The sequence below is a fragment of the Pseudorca crassidens genome, chromosome 10, assembly GCF_039906515.1.
Source record: "Pseudorca crassidens isolate mPseCra1 chromosome 10, mPseCra1.hap1, whole genome shotgun sequence".
Lineage (NCBI taxonomy): Eukaryota > Metazoa > Chordata > Mammalia > Artiodactyla > Delphinidae > Pseudorca > Pseudorca crassidens.
Window position 1 is genome coordinate 76,917,010 of NC_090305.1, and position 24,670 is coordinate 76,941,679.

General features: G+C 37.9%; 1 protein-coding gene across 12 annotated transcripts in view; it reads right to left on the reverse strand.

Annotated features, from left to right (window-relative positions):
* CFAP20DC (CFAP20 domain containing) overlaps positions 1–24,670 on the reverse strand; it is a 266,604-nt gene that overhangs the window by 115,550 nt on the left and 126,384 nt on the right. For all 12 annotated transcript variants that reach the window (XM_067754980.1, XM_067754977.1, XM_067754978.1 and 9 more), the window contains one exon: positions 10,333–10,470. In XM_067754980.1, the coding sequence (XP_067611081.1) occupies positions 10,333–10,470 (138 nt within the window). The remainder of the gene's footprint in view (positions 1–10,332; positions 10,471–24,670) is intronic.

Consider the following 24,670-nt stretch of genomic DNA (forward strand, 5'->3'; position numbering starts at 1 on the left):
AGAGAACTACAGAGTTCGATCCATGTTTATGTAATCTTAGCTGCCATACATGTGCAATGAGATTTACTTCAGAGGAACAATCATAAACCCTAGGGTTATAAATGAATATAAGTATAATTGAGATTCACAGGACAGAAGAAATATGCTTTTTGATGGTGATTATTAATTTTCTGTATATATGACTCAAGTTGACTATCCTTATGCTGAAAGCCCATTTATGGAATTTGCAAAATATACACTAATATCCTCTTCTATCAGGTGGGATCAAACACAGCCAATGAAAAAGTTTGTTTAATTATAATATTGAGTTAATGGTGCACTTAATATTTATTCAAATTTTCTTTACTCTCTGGCATTATAAGTGTCCTTGAACTTTAAAAAGAAAGACTTTTAAAATATCTGGATATGGACTTGTAGTTTCATTTAAAGACACAATTATTAAAACATTAAGCTAGAGAGACAGAAGAAAAAAAGAGCATTTACAACTGTAAAGAGTTACCTGATAGGCGCTTCAGTCATTTCTGTTATGGAAAGCTATCACAGCCTATTAGATACAGACAGAGTGTTTGGTTACTGAAAACACTCTTACTCATTGTATTCTGTGGAGAATCTTCCATTAAGATTGAACTGTGACCTGAGGTATTTACAGTGGCTGTCTGGGTAGTGCAAACTTTTTCATCCTTTTATATACAGGTATTTTCCAAAGGTTCTGTAAAGAACATAGATTGTATATATTCTAAATATACAAATTCTCCAGACGCGTCCCCTGCATCGGCAGGCGGACTCTCACAAATTCTTGCCTAAAATTGGCAATTGTGGAAGGTGATGGGGATATGGGGGGGGGTTCATTATGTATTCTCTCTACTTTTCTGTAAGTTTGGAAATTTCATAATACAGGGTTTAAAAATGTAGTGCCTATTTACACTCTTCCAGGGTTTATACTGTAAAAGTTATAAAATGGTCCCAATTCTCTAGAATATACAATTTAGGACATATGATGCTGATGAGGATTTACATATAGAAAATACACCAACAATAAATGAATACTGGATAAACAGAGAGTAAAAGTGAGTCTGTTTTTGCCACTCATTCATCTCATCATGGTTATCTCCTTTCTCCTCTTTCTACTTTGACCTCTCTCAAACTTTGACCACTCTCTCTTCCCCATCTGTTATCTGAGAACCAATAAGCCCTGCCAGTTTCCCCACTGTGGTTTCTCTAAGGGTCATCACTTTCCATTTTCATAACCACTAGTCATTTTATGCCTAGATGGCAGCAAAGACATCTTAGTTGTAATTCTTAATCTCTGGTCTCACTTGACTTAAAAATTCATCTTGAAGCCTGATGTCAAGTTCAACTTCCAAATAAAGAAGTTATCATTTGCCTATTTTAGGGATATAAGACTCACTCTTCTCATAGTCTTTCAACACAGCCCTCCTGCTCAGAGGCCATTCCTGTTATTGATCCCTCAGGAAACTCATCCATGCATTTTGCTGTCTCCTTGTCTTTGCTCAGTCTTCTGCACCATCTTACACTTCCATAAATCTTTATTTATTATAAATACTTACATGAGTATTTATTGAATAGCTTCAAGATCTACTTCTTCTTCCATAACTGTCCTATTTGACCGTCCTCTGAATTACTTCAGTGTGTATGAGTGTCATCTGACCCACAAAACCTTTGTGGGGATAAGTGATCTAGTCTCTCATTAAGGGTTCTCAACCATGGCTGCATGTCAGAATTGCTGGAGAAGTTAACAAAAAATCCAGCCTAGGACAATTAAATCAGAATCTCTGGGGGTGAAGCATAGACATTAGGAAAAAAGATGTTTTTTATACCAGTTATTTTTATTTTTTTAACATCTTTATTGGAATATAATTGCTTTACAATGGTGTGTTAGTTTCTGCTTTATAACAAAGTGAATCAGTTATACATATACATATATCCCCATATCTCTTCCCTCTTGCGTCTCCCTCCCACCCTCCCTATCCCCTCCTCTAGGTGGTCACAAAGCACTGAGCTGATCTCCCTGTGCTATGAGGCTGCTTCCCACCAGCTATCTATTTTAAATTTGGTAGTGTATATATGTCCATGCCACTCTCTCACTTTGTTCCAGCTTACCCTTCTGCCTCCCCATATCCTGAAGTCCATTCTCTAGTAGGTCTGCGTCTTTATCCCCATCCTGCCCCTAGGTTCTTCATTACCATTTTTTTTCTCTTTGATTCCACTTATATGTGTTAGCATATGGTATTAGTTTTTCTCTTTCTGACTTACTTCACTCTGTATGACAGACTCTAGTTCCATCCACCTCACTACAAATAACTCAATTTTGTTTCTTTTTATGGCTGAGTAATATTCCATTGTATATATGTGCCACATCTTCTTTATCCATTCATCTGTTGATAGACACTTAGGTTGCTTCTATGTCCTGGCTATTGTAAACAGAGCTGCAATGAACATTGTGGTACACGACTCTCTTTGAATTATGGTTTTCTCAGGGTACATGCTCAGTAGTGGGATTGCTGGGTTGTAACATAGTTCTATTTTTAGTTTCTTAAGGAACCTCCATACTGCACTCCATAGTGGCTGCATCAATTTACATTCCCACCAACAGTGCAAGAGGTTTCCCTTTTCTCCAGTATTTACTGTTTGTGTGTGTATGTATATATATATATATATTTTTTTTTTTGCAGTACGTGGGCCTCTCATTGTTGTGGCCTCTCCTGTCGTGGAGAACAGGCACCAGACGCACAGGGTCTGGACGCAAAGGCTCAGCGGCCATGGCTAACGGGCCCAGCCGCTCCATGTCATGTAGGATCTTCCCGGACAGGGGCACGAACCTGCATCCCCTGCATCGGCAGGCGGACTCTCAACCACTGCGCCACCAGGGAAGCCCACATTTAGGACTTTAATCAAGTTTGAGTTTATTTTTGTGTATGGTGTTAGGAAGTGCTCTAATTTCATGCTTTTACATGTAGCTGTCCAGTTTTCCTAGCACCATTTATTGAAGAGGCTGTCTTTTCTCCACTGTATGTTCTTGCTTCCTTTACCAAAGATAAGGTGACCATATGTGCGTGGGTTTACATCTGGGCTTTCTATCCTGTTCCATTGATCTATATTTCTGTTTTTGTGTGAGTAGCATACCGTCTTGATTACTGTAGCTTTGTAGTATAGTCTGACATCATAGAGCCTGATTCCTCTAGCTCCATTTTTCTTTCTCAAGATTGCCTTGGCTATTCAGGGTATTTTGTGTTTGCATACAAATTGTGAGATTTTTTGTTCTAGTTCTGTGAAAAATGCCAGTGGTAGTTTGATAGGGATTGCATAGAATCTGTAGATTGCTTCGGGTAATATAGTCATTTTCACAATGTTGATTCTTCCAATTCAAGAACATGGCATATCTCTCCATCTACTTGTATAATCTTTAATTTCTTTCATCAGTGTCTGATAATTTTCTGCATACAGGTCCTTTGTCTCCTGAGGTAGGTTTATTCCTAGATATTTTATTCTCTTGGTTGCAAAGGTAAATGGGAGTGTTTTCTTAATTTCATTTTCAGATTTTTCATCATTAGTGTATAGGAATGCAAGAGATTTCTGTGCATTAATTTTGTATCCTGCTACATTACCAAATTCATTGATTAGCTCTAGAAGTTTTCTGGTAGCATCTTTAGGATTTTCCATGTATAGCATCAAGTCACCTGCAAACAGTGACAGTTTTTCTTGTTCTTTTCCGATTTGGATTCCTTTTATTTCTTTTTCTTCTCTGATTACTGTGGCTAAAACTTCCAAAACTATGTTGAATAATAGTGGTGAGAGTGGGCAACCTTGTCTTATTCCTGATCTTAGTGTAAATGGTTTCAGTTTTTCACCATTGAGGATGAGATGTTGGCTGTGGGTTTGTCATATATGGCCTTTATTAGGTTGAAGTAAGTTCCCTCTATGCCTACTTTCTGCAGGGTTTTTATCATAAATGGGTGTTGAATTTTGTCGAAAGCTTTTTCTGCATCTATTGGGATGATCATATGGTTTTTCTCCTTCAATTTGTTAATATGGTGTATCACATTGATTCATTTGCATATATTGAAAAATCCTTGCATTACTGGGATAAACTCCACTTGATCATGGTGTATGATCCTTTTAATGTGCTGTTGGATTCTGTTTGCGAGTATTTTGTTGAAGATTTTTGCATCTATGTTCATCAGTGATACTGGTTGTAGTTTTCTTTGTTTCCGACATCTTTGTGTGGTTTTGGTATCAGGGTGATGGTGGCCTCGTTGAATGAGTTTGGGAGTGTTCCTCCCTCTGCTGTATTTTGGAAGAGTTTGAGAAGGATGGGTGTTAGCTCTTCTCTAAATGTTTGATAGAATTCGCCTGTGAAGCCATCTGGTCCTGGGCTTTTGTTTGTTGGAAGATTTTTAATCACAGTTTCAATTTCAGTGCTTGTGATTGGTCTGTTCATATTTTCTGTTTCTTCCTGGTTTAGTCTTGGCAGGTTGTGCATTTCTAAGAATTTGTCCATTTCTTCCAGGTTGTCCACTTTATTGGCATAGAGTTGCTTGTAGTAATCTCTCATGATCCTTTGTATTTCTGCAGTGTCAGTTATTACTTCTCCTTTTTCATTTCTAATTCTATTGATTTAAATCTTCTTCCTTTTCTTCTTGATGAGTCTGGCTAATGGTTTATCAATTTTGTTTATCTTCTCAAAGAACCAGCTTTTAGTTTTATTGATCTTTGCTGTCGTTTCCTTCAGTTCTTTTTCATTTATTTCAGATCTGATGTTTATGATTTCTTACCTTCTAATAACTCGGGGGTTTTTTTGTTCTTCTTCCTCTAATTGTTTTAGGTGTAAGGTTAGGTTGTTTATTTGAGATGTTTCTTGTTTCTTAAGGTAGGACTGTAGTGCTATAAACTTCCCTCTTAGAACTGTTTTTCTGTATCCCATAGGTTTTGGGTTGTCGTGTTTTCACTGTCATTTGTTTCTACGTATTTTTTGATTTCCTCTTTGATTTCTTCAGTGATCTCTTGGTCATTAAGTAGTGTATTGTTTAGCCTCCATGTGTTTGTGTTTTTTTTAGTCTTTTTCCTGTAATTGATATCTAGTCTCATAGCATAGTGCTCGGAGGAGATAGTTGGTAGGACTTCAATTTTCTTAAATTTACCAAGGCTTGATTTGTGACCCAAGATAAGATCTATCCTGGGGAATGTTCCATGAGCACTTGAGAAGAATGTGTATTCTGTTGTTTTTGGATGGAATGTCCTATAAATTTCAATTAAGTCCATCTTGTTTAATGGATCATTTAAAACTTGTGTTTCCTTTTTTATTTTCATTTTGCATGATATGTCCATTGATGAAATTGCGGTGTTAAAGTCCCCTACTATGATTATGTTACTGTCGATTTCCCCTTTTATGGCTGTTTAGCATTTGCCTTACATATTGAGGTGCTCCTATGTTGGATGCATAAATATTTACAATTGTTATATCTTCTTCTTGGATTGATCCCTTGATCATTATGTAGTGTCCGCCTTTGTTTCTTGTAATAGTCTTTGTTTTAAAGTCTTATTTTGTCTGATATAAGAATTGCTACTCCATCTTTCTTTGACTTCCATTTACGTGGAATATCTTTTTCCATTCCCTCACTTTCAGTCTGTATGTGTCCCAAGGTCTGAAGTGGGTCTCTGGTAGACAGCATATATACGGGTCTTGTTTTTGTTTCCATTCAGCCAGTCTATGTCTTTTGGTTGGAGTATTTATTCCATTTACATTTAAGGTAGTTATCAATACGTATGTTCCTATTACCATTTTCTTAATTGTTTGGGGTTTGTTATTGTAGGTCTTTTCCTTCTCTTGTGTTTCCTGCCTTGGGAAGTTCCTTTAGCATTTGTTGTAAAGCTGGTTTGGTGGTGCTGAATTCTCTTAGCTTTTGCTTGTCTGTAAAGGTTTTAATTTCTCCACCAAGTCTGAATGATATCCTTGCTGGGTAGAGAAATCTTGGTTGTAGGTTTTTGCCCTTCATCACTTTAAATACGTCCTGCCACTCCCTTCTGGCGTGGAGAGTTCCTGCTGCAAGATCAGCTGTTAACCTTGTGGGGATTCTCTTGTATGTTATTTGTTGTTTTTCCCTTGCTGCTTTTAATATTTTTTTCTTTGTATTTAATTTTTGATAGTTTAATATGTGTCTTGGCGTATTTCCCTTTGGATTTATCCTGTATGGGACTCTCTCTGCTTCCTGGACTTGATTAACTATTTGTTTTCCCATATTAGGGAAGTTTTCAACTATAATCTCTTCAAATATTTTCTCAGTCCCTTTCTTTTTCTCTTCTTCTTCTGGGACCCCTATAATGCTAATGTTGGTACGTTTAATGTCCCAGAGGTCTCTGAGACTGTCCTTAATTCTTTACATTTTTTTCTTTATTCTTCTCTGCAGTAGTTATTTCCACTATTTTATCTTCTAGGTCACTTATCCGTTCTTCTGCCTCAGTTATTCTGCTATTGATCCCTTCTAGATAATTTTAAATTTCATTTATTGTGTTGTTCGTCACTGTTTGCTTGCTCTTTAGTTCTTCTAGGTCCTTGTTAAACGTTTCTTTTATTTTCTCCACTCTATTTCCAAGACTTTGGATCATCTTTACTCTCAGTACTCTGAATTCTTTTTCATGTAGACTTTTATTTCCTCTTTATTTGTTAGGTCTGGTGGGCTTTTACCTCGCTCCTTCATCTGCTGTGTGTTTGTCTTCTCATTTAACTTACTGTGTTTGGGGTCTCCTTTTCGCAGGCTGCAGGTTTGTAGTTCCCGTTGTTTTTGGTGTCTGTCCCAAGTGGTAAGGTTGGTTCAGTGGGTTGTGTAGGCTTCCTGGTGGAGGGGACCAGTGCCTGTGTTCTGGTGAATGAGGCTGGATCTTGTCTTTCTAGTGGGCAGGTCCACGTCTGGTGGTTTGTTTTGGGGTGTCTGTGGCCTTATTATGATTTTAGGAAGCCTCTCTGCTAATGGGTGGGGTTGTGTTCCTGTCTTGCTAGTTGTTTGGCATAGGGTGTCCGGCACTGTAGCTTGCTGGTCGTTGAGTGGAGCTGGGTCTTGGCGTTGAGATGGAGATCTCTGGGAGATTTTTGCTGTTTGATATTACGTGGAGCTGGGAGATCTCTTGTGGACCAGTGCCCTGAACTTGGGTCACCCACCTCAGAGGCACAGCCCTGACACCTGGCTGGAGAACCAAGAGCCTGTCATCCACACATCTTAGAATAAAAGGGAGAAAAGAAAGAAAGAAAGAAAGAAGAAGATAAAATAAAATAACATTATTAAATTAAAAAAAATTATAAAAATTTTTAAAAATAAAAAAAAAAAGGAAAGAAGAGAGCAACCAAACCAAAAACAAATCCACCAATGATAATAAGTGCTAAAACTATAGCAAAAAAAAGAGAAAAAGAAAAAAAAATCCAGACAGACAGAACCCTAGGACAAATGGTAAAAGCAAAGCTATAGAGACAAAATCACACACGGAAGCATACACATACACATTCACAAAAGGGAAAAAGACAAAAAGGGAAAATATATATATATATCGTTGCTCCCAAAGTCCACCTCCTCAATTTGGGATGATTCGTTGTGTATTCAGGTATTCCACAGATGCAGGGTACATCAAGTTGATTACGGAGATTTAATCCGCTGCTCCTGAGGCTGCTGGGAGGGATTTCCCTTTCTCTTCTTTGTTCGCACAGCTCCTGGGGTTCTGCTTTGGATTTGGACCCGCCTCTGCGTGTAGGTCGCCGGAGGGCATCTGTTCTTCGCTCAGACAGGATGCGATTAAAGGAGCAGCTGCTTCGGGGGCTCTGGCTCACCCAGGCCAGGGAGGGAGGGGTACGGAGTGCGGGGTGAGCCTGCGGCGGCAGAGGCCGGCGTCACATTGCACCAGCCTGATAAACGCCGTGCGTTCTCGCAGGGAAGTTGTCCGTGGATCCCGGGACGCTGGCAGTGGTGGGCTGCACAGGCCCCCCGGAAGGGGTGTGTGGATAGTGACCTGTGCTCGCACACAGGCTTCTTGCTGGCGGCAGCAGCAGCTTTAGCGCTCTCATGCCCATCTCTGGGGTCTGTGCTGTTAGCCGCGGCTCGCGCCCGTCTCTGGAGCTCATTTAAGCAGCGCTCTGAATCCCCTCTCCTCGCGCACCAGGAAACAAAGAGGGAAGAAAATATCTCTTGCCTCTTCGGCAGGTCCAGACTCTTCCCTGGACTCCCTCCCAGCTAGCCGTGGTGCACTAACCCCTGCATGCTGTGTTCACGCAGCCAACCCCAGTCCTCTCCCTGGGCTCCGACCGAAGCCCGAGCCTCAGCTCCCAGCCCCACCCACCCTTGTGGGTGAGCAGACAAGCCTCTCGGGCTGGTGAGTGCTAGTCGGCACCGATCCTCTGTGCGGGAATCTGCTTTGCCCTCCGCACCCCTGTTGCTGTGCTCTCCTCCACGGCTCCGAAGCTTCCCCCTCTGCCACCCGCAGTCTCCGCCCACGAAGAGGCTTCCTAGTGTGTGGAAACCTTTCCTCCTTCACAGCTCCCTCCCACTGGTGCAGGTCCCAGCACTATTCTTTTGTCTCTGTTTTTTTCTGTTTTCTTTTGCCCTACCCAGGTACATGGGGAGTTTCTTGCCTTTTGGGAGGTCTGAGGTCTTCTGCCAGCATTCAGTAGGTGTTCCGTAGAAGTTGTTCCACATGTAAATGTATTTCTGACGTATTTGTGGGGAGGAAGGTGATCTCCACGTCTGACTCTTCTGCCATCTTCTCTCCTTCTTTTCTATATCAGTTATTTTCTAAAAGTCCCAAGTGATTCTAACATATAGGAAGTTGAGAATCACTCACCTGAATAACAGGTTTCTTGATTTGTAAGTACTATTCATTCATTTGGTCAATAGCTATGGGTGTCTATTATAAAGGTAGAAAACTGGCAGCCCTGGCATATTTTGTCTTTGGCCCACAGAGTGTTTTCAAAAAATTTTAGAGTTTAGACAATACTTTTAAAATTGGGAGAGTTATCGTAAACATTGGGATACTGAGGTCCTCTTGAAAAGAATGAAAGATCTGGCAAGGCTGGGCCTATGTTCTTGCAAGACAAAACTTGGCTAGAACTGAACTGCAGGTGCCCCTTCTAGACGGAAAAGGAGAATCCACTTTGCTGTAGTTCTCACCACTCCCTACAGCTCTCTCACAGAGGCTGAGCATCAACTGCCATGTATTGTATCATTTGCATAGCTGTTAGTATTACTGTTTCAATACTAGAAAACAACTTCTTTGAAGCAACTATCTCATGCCTCTCCCCTAACCGCCCCCCTCCACTCCCAACAGGGCTCACTGTTGAATTAGAAAATGTTTCTCTGGGTCAAAGATCTAGGCATCCAGCCCACTCTACTCATTTATGTTTTCTGACTGGCTTCTGTGGTAATATGAGTTTGCAGCCCCTGGCCTAATATATGGCAAGCACTGTGTTAGATGCTAGGGATATAGAAGAATAGAAGAATGAGGTTCAGTGCCATTTTGGAGGAAGTCACGCTTAATTGGGGAATGCAGACATATTAATTAAAAAGTACTGCAAAAAAAAAAAAAAGAAAGAAAAAACCATCAAAAGGGGAGAACAATGCTTGTTAGAATAGAAGACGTACCATTTGAGTTGGATCTAGAAAGATGAATTGGGAGTTTTTTCCAGGCAGAAAGGCAAAGAAGCCATTTTAGGCCAACAATATAGCAATCCCAAAATACAAACATATGAAAGCCCAGAGTGGTCAGAAATTAACACATGGGAAATGAGAGAAAGGGTCTGGAGATGAAACTGTGGAGTAAGTTTGGAATAGAGGAGGTTGGCTTTGTGTAAGTTCCCAAGGGTTTTTTCATTCTGTCTTTAAGATAATGGGAAAGGTATTAAAAGTCTTTAATCAAAGAGTGACACGATCACATTTCTATTTCTATTATCAGAAAGAGAAATCTGAGAGCAACGTGAAGATTAACTGGGAGGGTGAGGTGAGTAACAGTGGGGAACCTGAACAATGAAAGTAGCAATAGGATCAGATTTGAGAGACGTTTGGGAGGTATACCTGGCAGGGCGTGGAAGCATACAGGAAATACAGAGGAACAACCCAGGATGTTTCACTTATCGTGTAAAAATCGAGAAGATATTTTAGTTGCTAGAAGAGAAATTTAAAATAATGACTCATCACTGACTTGAGTTGATGTTAAAGTGACTTAATATTTAACCTCAGGCTATAAAGCATCATCACAAGGCTGTTCCACCCCCCACTCCCAACCCCTTTTTGGTCTTACAAATAAACATGCTTATAATTTAGATGCTTGAGTACATACCTGATTCTGCTGAACTTAGAGGATGACCTCCAAATTTTATTTCAGTCTGGCGGAGTTTAGTCATGTTTAGCAGCTGTGTGACTTGTGGAACATCTGTCGTTAGTTGGCAGCTTCGTGGAATGATGTCTGTAGGTTCATCTGTTGGAAAGGGAACACCATATCCAGTTGAAAATAAAGACTACCATTCATTCCCCAAATGTAAGCCATTTCTGTGAAATGGACATATCTCATAAATGAAATCAATTAAATTTAAACATTTTAGAGTATAACTTCAGATGAGTTACTCAACCTTACAGGCTTGGTTTTCTCATCTGTAAAATGAGCATGATAATTTTAATGTTCACTTTCTAGGACTGTAGAAAGGATTAAATGAGACAGAGTACTTAACATATGGAACAGGTTCAGAGACTTCTGCAATAAATGAGAGCACTGACTGGAAAATTTTATATTTGTTTTTTAATACTAGAGTGGTACTTGAATGAAGAACTAGCTAGGTATGCTCCAAGAAAGGTTTCTGGGAGTACACTGGCTCATTTATACAAGGTCGATAAGTACAATGACATTACTGAATAAGCACCTAGAGCCATTATATGAGTCAATTTTTAAACTTTTTATTTTGAAATAATTTTAGACTTACAGAAAAGTTACAAAAGTAGTACACAGTTCCAATATACCCTTTACCCAGCTTCCCCTAATGTTAACATCCTACCTTCAAATACTTTCAAAGAAAAAAATAGTTTAATTAAAATAGTATTTTCATTATTATAGTTTGTATTTCCAATGAGATTTAATATTGTTCATATATGTTTATATGGATATTTGTTTTCATTATAGTAGATTTTCTGTTCATGTTCTTAACCCATTTTACTTTTATAGCATTTTAAAAAGTTATTTATATGATCTATTTTGTAGCAAAGATATTAAGCTTTGTCATATGTAGCAAGTAGGAATTAAGTTGCTATTAGCATTCCAAAAAGCAATTTTACTGTGTACATCAAAAGCCTTAAAAATGTCCAAGGCATTTTACTCAGTAATTTCACTTTATGAATCTATTCTAAAGTAAACAAATCAGAAACGCAGATGAAGATCTATGTAAATAAGTGTTTATAATTTCTGAAAAATGAAGCAACTGGAATTTTCAGTAAAGAGTCACAGAAAATTGTATTTATGAAGATAGCTTGATGATATGGGAAAGGCTCAAGACAGGAAGTTAAATGAAAGTAACGTATCCAAAACTCTATCTCAACTTAACGATTTTAGAAAATCGTTAAATAAAATGTATGAATGGCAAAAGGACTAGAAGGAAATATACCAAAACGTAAAATAACTTTTCACGATTAGCTTAAGCATAGTTTTTATTTTCTTCTTCAGAATAATTTGTGTTTAATTTTTATTAGGAAAGAGTTTCTATTTTTAGAATCTAGTGGAAAAATCTGGTGTGTGTATATGTGAATGTGAGTAGTAAGAAAAATTCAACCAAATTCATCCCTCAAAAACATTCTTAGGTATGTATAAACTCTAACCATGTATATAAAGGCAAATGATGTTAGGGTTTTGTACATCCAAGCCATGGCAATTCCCTAATTAGATCTTAATGTCCTAACCTTGAAAAGGAAAATGAGTCATTTAGCTAAAAACTTAAATGCTCATCAGCAGTGTCATGGTTTCTAAATATCCTAATGCTCCAGTAACTACAAATGCCACTGGGTTTACAAATCTTAGTTTTCAGGTATTCTTTGCCCATTCATTTCTTATTTGTCATCCACATTTAGTAAAGTAATTGAGTAAATGAATTCTCAAAATAGAAAACTTTTGGAAAATAAGTAGACTAACTCCAGATGTATATCTGACATGTCATTTCAGAATTCTCTGAGGTAGAAAAAGATAATTTCCACATCAATGCCAATATTGATAAACTAAGATTTTATATTAATAGAGGAGAGAATTCTGTAGGCTAATAAGATTCTGAATCCTATGAAGAGAAAACATGGAAACTTTAGCTCATAGGGCTTGTGTGGGTGTATAATGCCATACAAAGTTTGAACTGTATCCAAAAGAAAAGCTGAGTTTCCAACTAACAAGGGACAGACAGCAAATGCTGGTAACCAAAACTCCATAAGCTTTTATGAAAGATAGAACAAGGCAGAGACTATTACAAAACTATAATCTGAATCCTACAGGAATGTGGTTGACATGCAAATCAGATTTCACATTAAAAGGCTCAAATCCCCTCTGCATCATTTTTCCTTTCTCTGTATCTACTCTCTCTTTGCTCTCAGAACGTCTCACTATTTATTGGATTAGTCATTGAGGGAAACTGTGGGCAGTATAAAACCTTCAATAAAAGAAGAAATCCAAGAAAAAAAAGTACTGATTATTTTAAAATAGAGCCTAATCATTCAGCAACTACTGTCAAACTTTGAGACTTTGTAGAGAGTCTCATTTGTGAGAAAGAGGAAAGGGGCCTTAGTTTCATTTTTGCGATGCCAAACTATGAAGGAGCTTTAAACCTGGTAGTTGGATGTTCTGATAGACATAAATAGAACTTAATTCATCTCCCCACTAAACAACCCCCTTCTCCACGCCCAATTACTAGGTTATGTTATTTTATTTTTTAAGCATTTACAACTTAATTTAAAAATAAGGATTAATTCTGAAAACAGCAAAGATCCTACATAAAAATTAAATCGTGCTGAACTGTGAGTATTAGAGGGTATGGTCTGCCTGTATCATTCATTTACTCATTTTATCATTCAGTAAATACTTATTGAGCCTCTACTATGTGCCAGGCCCTCATCTTCATCTAGTGGCTGGGAATGCAGTGGTGAGCCAGAGTGACTCTTGTGCCGGCCTTACTGAAGCTTATACCTAGCAGAGAATATGAAACAAGTTATACCACAAATATTTAAATTATAATTGTGTTAAGTGCTCTGAAAGAAAAGTTCAAGACATTATAAAAGAAGCAGTGGGGGAATGCAACATCACAGCGTGTTAGGGAAAGAGACATTTAAGCCGAGTCATAAAGGATAAGTAATTATTCAGGTAGAGGAAAGAGCTTTTGAAGACTCTGAAGGCAGAAAGACTTTGGAGCATTCTAGGAAGTGGAAGAAAGATAGTTCTGCCAAACAGAATAGTGAGAGAATCCCAATGATATCTTTACTACAACACCTGGTTCAAAGGGGTTGCTTAATAAATGGTCATGAACAAAAGCCCCTTTTAAACAGCCAACCTAGACTAAATGCAGCTGTCCAGTCTTCCGTTTTTCTTCTCTGGTTGTTCTTTGTTCTGCTATATCCTGAAAAGTACTGCATGCACATTTTATTTGGATAGCACATCTTTCTCCCCAGAGGGCAAGTAACAAATCAAGCTGGCAATCAGATATTAAGGGGCCAAGGCCTGTCTGCCTTGTTCTTTCAGACAAGTTCTATCTTCCGGAAGGAACTGTGTATGGAACGGTGCAGACTGCTTGATTAACATCTGAAAAATGATACAATCGAATTTAAACTGCTTTTGCTAACACATCTGAAAGAACATAATGTTGGCTGGAATGGTTAGTTCAGAATGGCAATAGTATATGAAGGAGAAAGCTATGAGAAAGCTGACAGATTTGCTCATGTAGCATCCAAACACAACCAGATGGTAGTTTCTGTTGATGTCTTTGCTCCCAGTATGAGACAGTGTATTACTGCAATGTTTGAGTAACTTTTTAACCCTGTTCTCCTGTCTTTAGCCATAAAGTCATAATAAAATGAACCATTCTATAGGTGTTTAATACCCCTGATGAAGATCTTAACTAGCTTTAAAAATTAAGTCATCAATTTAAATACATATATACAGCACTTTATGCATTAAAACCCACCATCCCGGGCCTCCCTGGTGGCACAGTGGTTGAGAGTCCGCCTGCCGATGCAGAGGACGCGGGTTCGTGCCCCAGTCCAGGAAGATCCCACATGCCGCGGAGCGGCTAGGCCCCTGAGCCGTGGCCACTGAGCCTGCGTGTCTGGAGCCTGTGCTCTGCAACGGAAGAGGCCACAACAGTGAGAGGCCCACATACCAGAAAAAAAAGACAAAAAAACCCACCATCCCCATTTTACTGGGGGGAAATGCCTTATAAAATAGTGAGATTTATAGACCTATTTCCACTTAAGGCTACTCATAATTCATTGCAGTTTAAGTAAGTACCAATTTTGTAATAGTTCACTGATTCTGGACTCAACTATATTCATCTTACCTATCTGCAGTGCCTGGCACAGTGCCTTACTTATATCAAATCTCCCCTCTCTGAAATACCAGTGAGAGCCAAGCAGAAAACATAAAAGTTTCTAACTGCCAGGATATTTGTTTTTGTTTGGGCTGCTATAACAGAATACTGCAGACTGAGTGGCTTATAAATAATAAATTTATTTCTTATAGTTCTAGGGGCTGAGAAGCCCAAGATCAAGGCACCAGCAGATCTGATGTCTGATGAGGGTCCTATTCCTCGTTCTTAGATGGCTTCCTGCTAAAACCTCACATGGTGGAAAGGGAGAGGGAGCTTTCTGGGATCTCTTTTATTAGGGCACATATAAATTCTAGGGGGACACATTTAATCTATAACAATTTTGGTACAAAGTTGGTTCATTTTTTGCTTGTTCATTCATTCACTTACCATAAAACTATCAGATTTTCTCTGGGCCTGACATGGATTTAAATCCCTGCTTTATGGAGTTTACTGTATAAATGTGGAAAGATTTTTAAGAAGCAGTATATGATTGTGGTTAAAAGCACAGATTCTGGAGCAAGGCATCCTGGGTTCACATTCTGGCTCTACCAAGTGGTTGTGTGATCCTAGCATTGTAATTTACCTTGCTGTGCCCTGCTCTCCTTATCTGTGAAACATGGATATAAAAATAACACTTTCCTCATATGGTTACTGTGACGATTAAATGAGCTTAATGTATACAAGAGGATAAGAATAGTGCCTGGTACACAGCAAGTGCTATATAAATGTTTACTATTAATAATAGACAAATACTTACGTAAATTATTTCATTACAATGGTGACAAAACCACCACATCTTAGTATGTGTGTTTTTGTTTTGTTTTTAATAATAAAAGGTTTTGATGTTTAAAGGAACTACACAAAAACTTGGCTATCTTGAATGAATCATTCTATTGAAGCTTTTTTAAAAAAAATGAGGAGAAATTCATTTTAACCTAAAATTAAGCATTTTAAGATAAAAGACTCAGTGGCATATAGTATACTCACAATGTACTTACCCATTAACGCGTATCTCCCCATTCTCTCTGGCCCCCAGTCCGTGGCAGCCACAAATCTACAATCTTGTCTCTATGGATTTATCTATTCTGGATATTTCATATAAATGGAATCAAACAATATGTGTCCTTTTGTGTCTGTGTGAATAGTACTTACCAAATTTTGTTAAACCATTCATCCACTGATGGACATGTGGTCTGTTTCCACATTTTGGCTATCATAGATAATGCTGTTATAAACATGCATGTACATGTATCTGTTTTCCATTTTGTGGGGTATATACTTAGGAGTGGAATTGCAGGGTTATATGGCAATTCTGTGTTTAAATTTTTAAGGAACTGCCAAAATGTTTTCCACACTGGGACAACAATTCTGCATTCCCATCAGCAATGTATGAAGGTTCCAATTTCTCTCCACACTTGCTAACACTTACTTTCCATTAAAAAAATTATAGCCGTCTTAGTGGGTGTAAAGTGGTAACTCACCGTGGTTTTAATTTGTATTTCCCTAATGACCAATGATGTTTAGCATTTATGTTTGTTGCCTGACATTTGTATTATCTTCTTTTGTATATCTCTTTTGGAGATATATTTAAGTCTTTTGACCATGTTAAAAAATTGGGTTGTCATTTTGTTGTTGTGTTATATATTACAGATACTAGAATACATCAGAATATATATGTACACTCTATTTAAGAACCAGAATATATATTCTATCAGATACATGATTTACAAATATTTTCTCCCATTCTGTAGGCTGTCTTTTCACTTTCTTGATAATGTCATTTGATATACAAAGTTTTTAATTTTGATAAAGTATAAGTTATCTATTTTGAAAATTTTGTTGGTATGCTTTTTTTTTTTTTTTTTTTGCATTACGCGGGCCTGTCACTGTTGTGGCCTCTCCCATTGCGGAGCACAGGCTCCAGACGCACAGGCTTAGCGGCCATGGCTCACGGGCCCAGCCGCTCCGCGGCATGTGGTATCCTCCCGGACTGGGGCACGAACCCGTGTCCCTTGCATCGGCAGGTGGACTCTCAACCACTGCGCCACCAGGGAAGCCCTGTTGCTATGCTTTTGGTATTGTATCTAAGAATCTATTGCCAAAACCAAGGTCATGAAGATTTATCTCTATTTTTTTTCCAAGACTTTAATGGTTTAACCTCTTACATTTAGGTCACTGATCCATTTTGAGTCAATATTTATATATTGTGTGAAGTAGGGTTCCAACTTCATTCTTTTGGACGTGGATATGTAACTGTCCCTGAACCGTTTGTTGAAGAGACTATTCTCTCCCCATTGAACGCTCTTGGCATCCTTGTCAAAATCAGATGTATAAATTTATTTCTGGACTTAACTCTGCTCCATTGGTCTATATGTCAGTCCTAACAGCAAACTCCTTTGATTTCTGTAACATTGAGGTGTTTTGAAATTGGGAAGTATGACTCCTCCAACTTTGTTCTTCTTTTTCAAGAATTTTTGGGTATTCAGGTCCTCTTGCAATGCCATATGAATTTCAGGATTAGTTTTTCCATTTCTGCAAAAAAGGCCATTGAAATGTTGACAGAGATTGAATTTAATCTCTAGATCTTTTTAGGTAATATTGAAAATCTTAACAATATCATGTCTTCCAATGCATGAATGTGTGATGTCTTTCCATTTATGTAGGTCTTCTTTAATTTGTTTTAACAATGTTTCATAGTTTTCAGTGTACAAGTCCTTATGCCCTTGATTAAATTTATTCCTAGGTATTTAATTATTTGGATGGTACTGTAAATGAAATTGTTATCCTTAGAAGTTTTGAGAAATAATGTTTTATTATAAATAATATTTATAATACTTAATTATAAAATATGTATTTTAATCAGAATAATTGAGTCTTGATATACAGATATTCATGACACATTTCTGTGGGATCTACTGTTGGCTGCTGGGCACCTCTGCTATGCTGAGATCTTATCCCCTTTACTCCCCCTGGAGTGGTTTGCTAGGCAAGGGTATTTTGAGTTCAGCTCCTCTTTGGGAAGGAGTGGGAATGTAGCCTTAAACTGACAAGATTCGGATACGATGTGCACTAACCTGACCTGGAGGTGAGGAAAAGAGGTGGGAAAAAAACTCAAGAATGTTAATGATTAAAAACACTAAATCATTGCACTTATTGTGGAAGGTAAACTTGTGTAGCACTGAGAAAAGGACAGTCAGAGGCTTGGTGTCGAGTTCCGCCTTCTGTACCCTTGGCACAAGATGCCTCATTTCCATGGGCCTTGTTTTCCTTATCTGTATAATTAAGACATTGGATTAGATATCTCTAGGGCCCTTTCCTGATCAATCAGTCTATCAAGGCAAGACATCAGTATTTCTAATTTTTTCTGTGGCCTCTGAACAGATGGTTTTCTTCACATTGCTAGACACCCAATAAAGGTTTACTGTATAGAGACAGTAAATGAATGGATAATTGAACAAACAATTAGCTAGCCCTTACTTCATTAATTCATCAAACATTTATGACAGGTTACTGGTGCCAGCTCATGTGCTAGAGATAAAAATGTGGAGATCTCCCCCTCCCCCAAAAAAACAGTGGAGATCTAGTCTATGCCCTCAAAGTACTCTCAGTCTTAAATCATAGTTTTAATTCTTCTCTTCTTGCATTTCTAAACACAGAACACATACTCCCCAGTCCTGATCTTTTAGAGAGAACAATGAACTGGGGAGACTGGGGAGTCAGGAGATGTGTAAAACTGTCATTGGCATAGCATAAGTTCATGCTTAATGGATCATTACTTCTTTTCTCTCATCTGTTCTCTTTTCTCTCCTTTGTCTTTCTCTTATCTATCTACACATATAGTGTGTTTTTTAAAAAATGCAGAATGATACAAGATAATCAATAATTCAGTCGTGCAAATGCCAGTCTATGTCCCCTTGGGAACCATAAAAGTAATAAACTAAATTGAATCAGCATGCTTTACTACTTGTCCAACATAAGTCATTCCTCTGGGCAACTAAAAAACTGGTTAATTGCCGTTTTAGGTTCCAATAACTCACTTTCTATTATATCCCACTGTGTAACAGAGAACAGCAAGGGAATTAGGCAACATTTCCTAGCTTAGGTGAGTTTGAGAGGTCCTAGAGTGAAATGGTAGCAGTTTAAATAAGCCAAGGACCACACAGTGAGCTTAAGTACACATTTAATATAATATTTTAAAACTGAACCTGAGAATGGAATGTAAGAAACACATAAAAAAAGTTTCCTTGGATAAAAGTCTCAACACTATGACTGAGTAATCTGTTTCTGCAGAATAGAATGACCCCTCTCTTTCAGTAAGAAAGACAAAGGGACATTCATCACTTATTGTAATACAGATACCCTCAACACAGCCACTTACCAAATCCTCGAATTCTTATTACATGACATCTCTTGTATATTTCCTTTTAAAATTTCCCCTCTTTTCTATCCTTCCATGACAGGCAGTGCGCTGTACTAATTAGGAGTATAAATTCTGGAGTCCGACTGCCAGGGTTTAAATCCTGTCTCTACTACTTAGCAGTTATGTGACACTGGGCACATATCCTGACTTCTCTGTGCCTCAGTTTCCCTATCTATAAAATGGGGATAGTAGTACTATCCGTCTTGTAGAGTTGTTATAAATATTAATCTAATCTAACTTCATATATGTAAAGTGTTTATAACAGCCACTGCTTCTATCATCATCATCATCACGATTATTACTTCTGCTGCCAACCTCCTTGACCACGGACACTCAGTTTGCCCCATACTGTGTAATCCTTTGTCCTTTTTTATCTGTCTTCAGAATGAACTCTTATATTGTTAACTTTTCTATTGTCAATAATTATACAGTGAACTCTGAGGACAGGAGCCTGTTCTACATTTTTATGTCACCCAAAGTATGAAGTCTAATAATGCAATACTATATTATACCATACCCCCCACCTCTGCCATGTATCATACTGAACTCCCCGTTCCTTGAACACATCGGATCGTTTCATAATGCCAGGCCTTTATACATATATGCTCTTTCTTCTGCCTGAAATGCTTTATCTTCTCATTGTCCGCTTTCATAACTTGGAAAATTTTTGTTTTTATTTTAGCAGGCAGCTTGGAAAGTTTATTTCTCTAGGTAACTATAGACCAGACACTGGGATATAGATAGATACTGATCCACAAAGTCATATTCACTGGTCTGTGGTGAAAATGTGAGACTTTATTCTGAAATTTAGAACTTCTCACGTGTGTATGTGTAAATGTCCTTGCATTTAGTGAAACAATCAGAATAACTGTAGCTTTTCTTATTTGTTTGCTTGTTTTAACGCACTGATTTGGCAAATTCAAAAGGTGTCATCACTATGCTAGTACTCAAGTTTTTCTTAACCTGACAGATCTGTGAAATCCAAGCGCCCCACCAAGTGGCTCTCTCCAGTAAATGGTCAATGCTCCAGCCTCTTCCCTCACTGTCTGTCAAGCCCATTAGACAAACTTCCACCAGGTACTATAAATTACACATACATGTAAGTTTCCCTGTGAGACCCTGAGCTCCTTGAAGCAGGGGCTGTGCTCATCCCAGTGCCTGATGTGTAGAAGGCAGACAAATGTTTAGCATCTACACACTATATTATAGTTTATGTCTTTTCATATATATTTTGTATTTGGTTGTATCTTTACCACAACCTTATAGTAATCATTGAGCAAACAAAGCACAGAGATATTCAAAACTCAAACAAAACCACAAACTTAGTACATGATCAAAGCAATAGACTGTGGAAATATTAATCGAAATCTTTAGGCTCTACAATATCAATTTAATTTCTCCAAGATGTACTTGATTTACATAAATTATACTTTCACTGAGACTATAATAATAGTATTTATCTAACAAGGGAACAATTATTATCCTCATTTTACTAATGAGGAAACTGAAGCACAGAGATAGGGTCAGTATTTGTACAAGGTTAAATACTGGCAGCTAAATGGGGTTATACTCCACAGTACCCTGAAGCACAGCATACTTCCCCAAGTCTGTTCAGAGCCTTTCAGGTGATCTGAGATGCCACATTCATAAGGCTTCTTTTCAGGCCTTCTGAAAACATGAAAGAAATTACGCCAATTCTTGTTCTTTGGAAATATTTATAAATTATCCATTCACTTAAAATCTACTTATCAAACAAAATTCACATATATTGTTCAAAAATTCAGGTAGTACGGGACTTCCCTGGTGGTGCAGTGGTTAAGAATCTGCCTGCCTATGCAGGGGACATGGGTCCGAGCCCTGGTCTGGGAAGATTCCACATGCCGTGAAGCAACTAAGCCCGTGTGCCACAACTACTGAGCCTGTGCTCTAGAGCCCGTGAGCCACAACTACTGGGCCCGTGTGCCACAACTACTGAAGCCGGCGCGCCTAGAGCCCGTGCTCCGCAACAAGAGAAGCCACTGCAATGAGAAGCCCACGTACCGCAACGAAGAGTAGCCCCCACTCTCCACAACTAGAGAAAAGCCCATGAGCAGCAACGAAGACCCAATGCAGCCAAAAATAAATAAATAAATTTATTTAAAAAAAATTCAAGTAGTACTATAAAATTATGAGAAAAAAAACATCATACCATCATGCCCTAACTGCTGCCCTCCCACCTCACACATCCACCAGCCCTGCAATGCAGAGGCAACTATTTCCAAGCCTTTCATTTATATGTGCTAAATCTTCCGGTATTTACTTCCGTATTTATAAATGGTAGCTTTATATTGCCATTTCTGCACTTAATAGTTTTAGATGATATCTCTGATTTCCTATTTTGGAAAAAGAAAATTCAGCATTATTAAACCACTATAATACCTCCTCTCCTCTCTTTCTTCCCCACACACCCCAAACATGATTTTACATAATTTGGGGATAAGTTATTATTCAGTGTTTTAATTATTAAGACTGTGTAAAAAAATCGTGCCATTGTACATCTTAGAGTGGCAGTAATCCAAAACACTGACAACACCAAATGTGGGCAAGGATGTGGAACAACAGGGACTCTCATTCATTTCTGGTGGAATACAAAATGTTATAGCTGCTTTGGAAGACAGTTTGTCAGTTTCTTACAAAACTAAACATACTCTTAACATATGAACCAGCAACGTGCTCCTTGGTATTGACCCAAATGAGTTGAAAATTTATGTCCATACTGAAAACCTACACAAGAATGTTTATAGCAGTTTTATTTATAATTGCCAAAATGTGGAAGCAACCAATATATCCTTCAGGAGATGAATGGATAAGTAAACTGTGGTACATCCAGACAATGGAATATTATTCAGCACTAAAATGAAATGGGCTATAAAACTATGAAAAGACATGCAGGAACCTTAAATGCATATTACTAAGTGAAAAAGTCATTCTGAAAGCTACATGCTACATGATTCCAACTATGTGACATTCTGGAAAAGCCAAAACTATGGAGACAGTACAAAGATCAATGGTTGCCAGGCACTAATGGGGAAGGAAGGATGAACAGGTAGAGCACAGAAGACTTTTAGGGCAATGAAACTATTCTGTATGATGCTATAATTGTGGATACATGTCATTATTCATTTGTCAAAACCCACAGAATGTACAACACTGAGTGAACCCTAATGTAAACTATGGACATTGGGTGACAATGATGTGTCAGTGTAGGTTCAAGTGTAAGGAATGTACCACTCTAGTATGGGTGGTCATAGATGGGGAGACTGCACGCGTGGGAACAAGGAGCATGTGGAAACCCTCTGTCCTTTCCACTCAATTTTGTTGTGAATCTAAAAATTCTCTAAAAAATAAATCTGTTTAAAAAAGTGTTGTGGATTTTTTGATGATGGCCATTCTGACTGGTGTGAGGTGATACCTCATTGTAGTTCTGATTTGCATTTCTCTAATGAGTAGTGATGTTGAGCATCCTCTCATGTGTTTCTTGGCAATCTGTATATCTTCTTTGGAGAAATGTCTATTTAGGTCTTCTGCCCATTTTTGGATTGGGCTGTTTGTTTTTTTGATATTGAGCTGCATGAGCTGCTTATATATTTTGGAGATGAATCCTTTATAAATTGCTTTGTTTGCAAATCTTTTCTCCCATTCTGAGGGTTGTCTTTTTGACATGGAAGCAACCTAAGTGTCCATCGACAGATGAATAGATAAAGAAAATGTGGCACATATATACAATGGAATATTACTCATCCATAAAAAGGAACGAAATTGAGTTATTTGTAGTGAGGTGGGTGGACCTAGAGCCTGTCATACAGAGTGAAGTAAGTCAGAAAGAGGAAAACAAATACTGTATGCTAACACATACATATGGAATCTAAAAAAAAAAAAAAAGGTTCTGAAGAAACTCGGGGCAGGACAGGAATAAAGGTGCAGGCGTAGAATGTGGACTTGAGGACACGGGGAGGGGGAAGGGTAAGCTGGGACAAAGTGAGAGAGTAGCACGGACATATATACACTACCAAGTGTAAAAGGGATAGCTAGTGGAAAGCAGCTTCATAGCACAGGCAGATCAGCTTGGTGCTTGTGACCACCTAGAGGGGTGGGATAGGGAGGGTGGGAGGGATACGCAAGAGGGAGGAGATATGGAGATATATGTATACGTATAGCTGATTCACTTTGTTATACAGCAGAAACTAATACACCATTGTATAGCAATTATACTCCAATAAAGATGTTAAAAAAAATGTTGTGCATATCTTAGCCACATGATATACTATGATTACATATCTTTTCTTGTGCATTTTTTTCCCCTTGTAGTTGATCACTGTTTTGTTTTGTCATGGGTTTTGCTACATTCCTAACATTAATTCTTCCCAAACTCCCCATCAGCACTGTAAAATCACAACTGATTTTGTTCAAACACACCATACTCTATCAGATACATTCTTTTCCTGAAGACTTTCCTCTTGGAAGCTCCATTTTTTTCTGCGAAAATACGGACTGACTGTTCTCTAGATATGTTTTATAAGTGTCGTGCCTTGAATACCTTTAACCATAATTCTGAAAATTTGCTTTGCTTTTCTATTGGATGAAATCTTCTGTTTCTTATAGGGTCCCCTATATGCCTTTTTCTTGATTTATTCCTTAATTTTTGTGGAGAATGTCTTCTGGATCTTTTCTGAGAAAGGATGTAAATAAATTTTTGAGACCTTGCATGTCTGCTAATATCTTCATTCTATACTCATTTAATTGATAGACTGGATGGATGTAGAATTCTAAATAATAATTTTTCTAAATAATTTCCCTTTGGCTTCTGAAGATATAGTTTCAAGGTCTTCTACCATTTAAGATTGCTGTATAAAGTCAGACATCATTCTTATTTGTAACCCTTTGTATATAACCACTGTATGTATTTAAAAAAATCCTGGAAGCTTAAAGGATCTTTTTTTTTTCCCCTCCTGTTCTGAAATTACACAATAGTGAGTCATTTTTTTGATGAGTTATGTGTACTGAAAATATCTGGCCTTCAATTTTGGGAAATCTTATATTTCATCATTTCTGTTTTCTCTAGTCTCTCATCTTGGAATCCTATTACTCTGATGGTTAACCTCTTGTACTAACTTCTAATATTCTTAACATTTCCATCCTATTTTCAGTTTTTTGAACGTCTTCCTTTTTATTTTATATTTTTGGTTTTACATCTCCAGAGGAAGACAATACAATACAAAGTCTAAAAATAACTCTATAGTTTTTGATTTCAAGTGTGCAGTGTTCACTTGAAACTTACCAGGCATACCAGGAGACAACACCAAGACTAAAACAGGCAATAGAAACAGACCCACAGGAGAGTCACGTATTGGAATTATGAGCCATGGCCTTTAAAAATAACTCCGATTAATATATTTCAGGAATTAGATAACAAAATAAAGGATTTCAGTTGAGGAATGGAAACTATAAAAAAGAATGTAATAAAATTCTAGAATCAAAAAAATAATAACTGAAATTAAGAATGTTAAAGTATGTATTCATTCAGCTCCTTACTAAATAGCCAAAGAAATGCCTACATAGATGCTCCAAGAGAAATGTAGAATGATTCAAGCAGCACTACTGGAAACAGCCTAAAATGG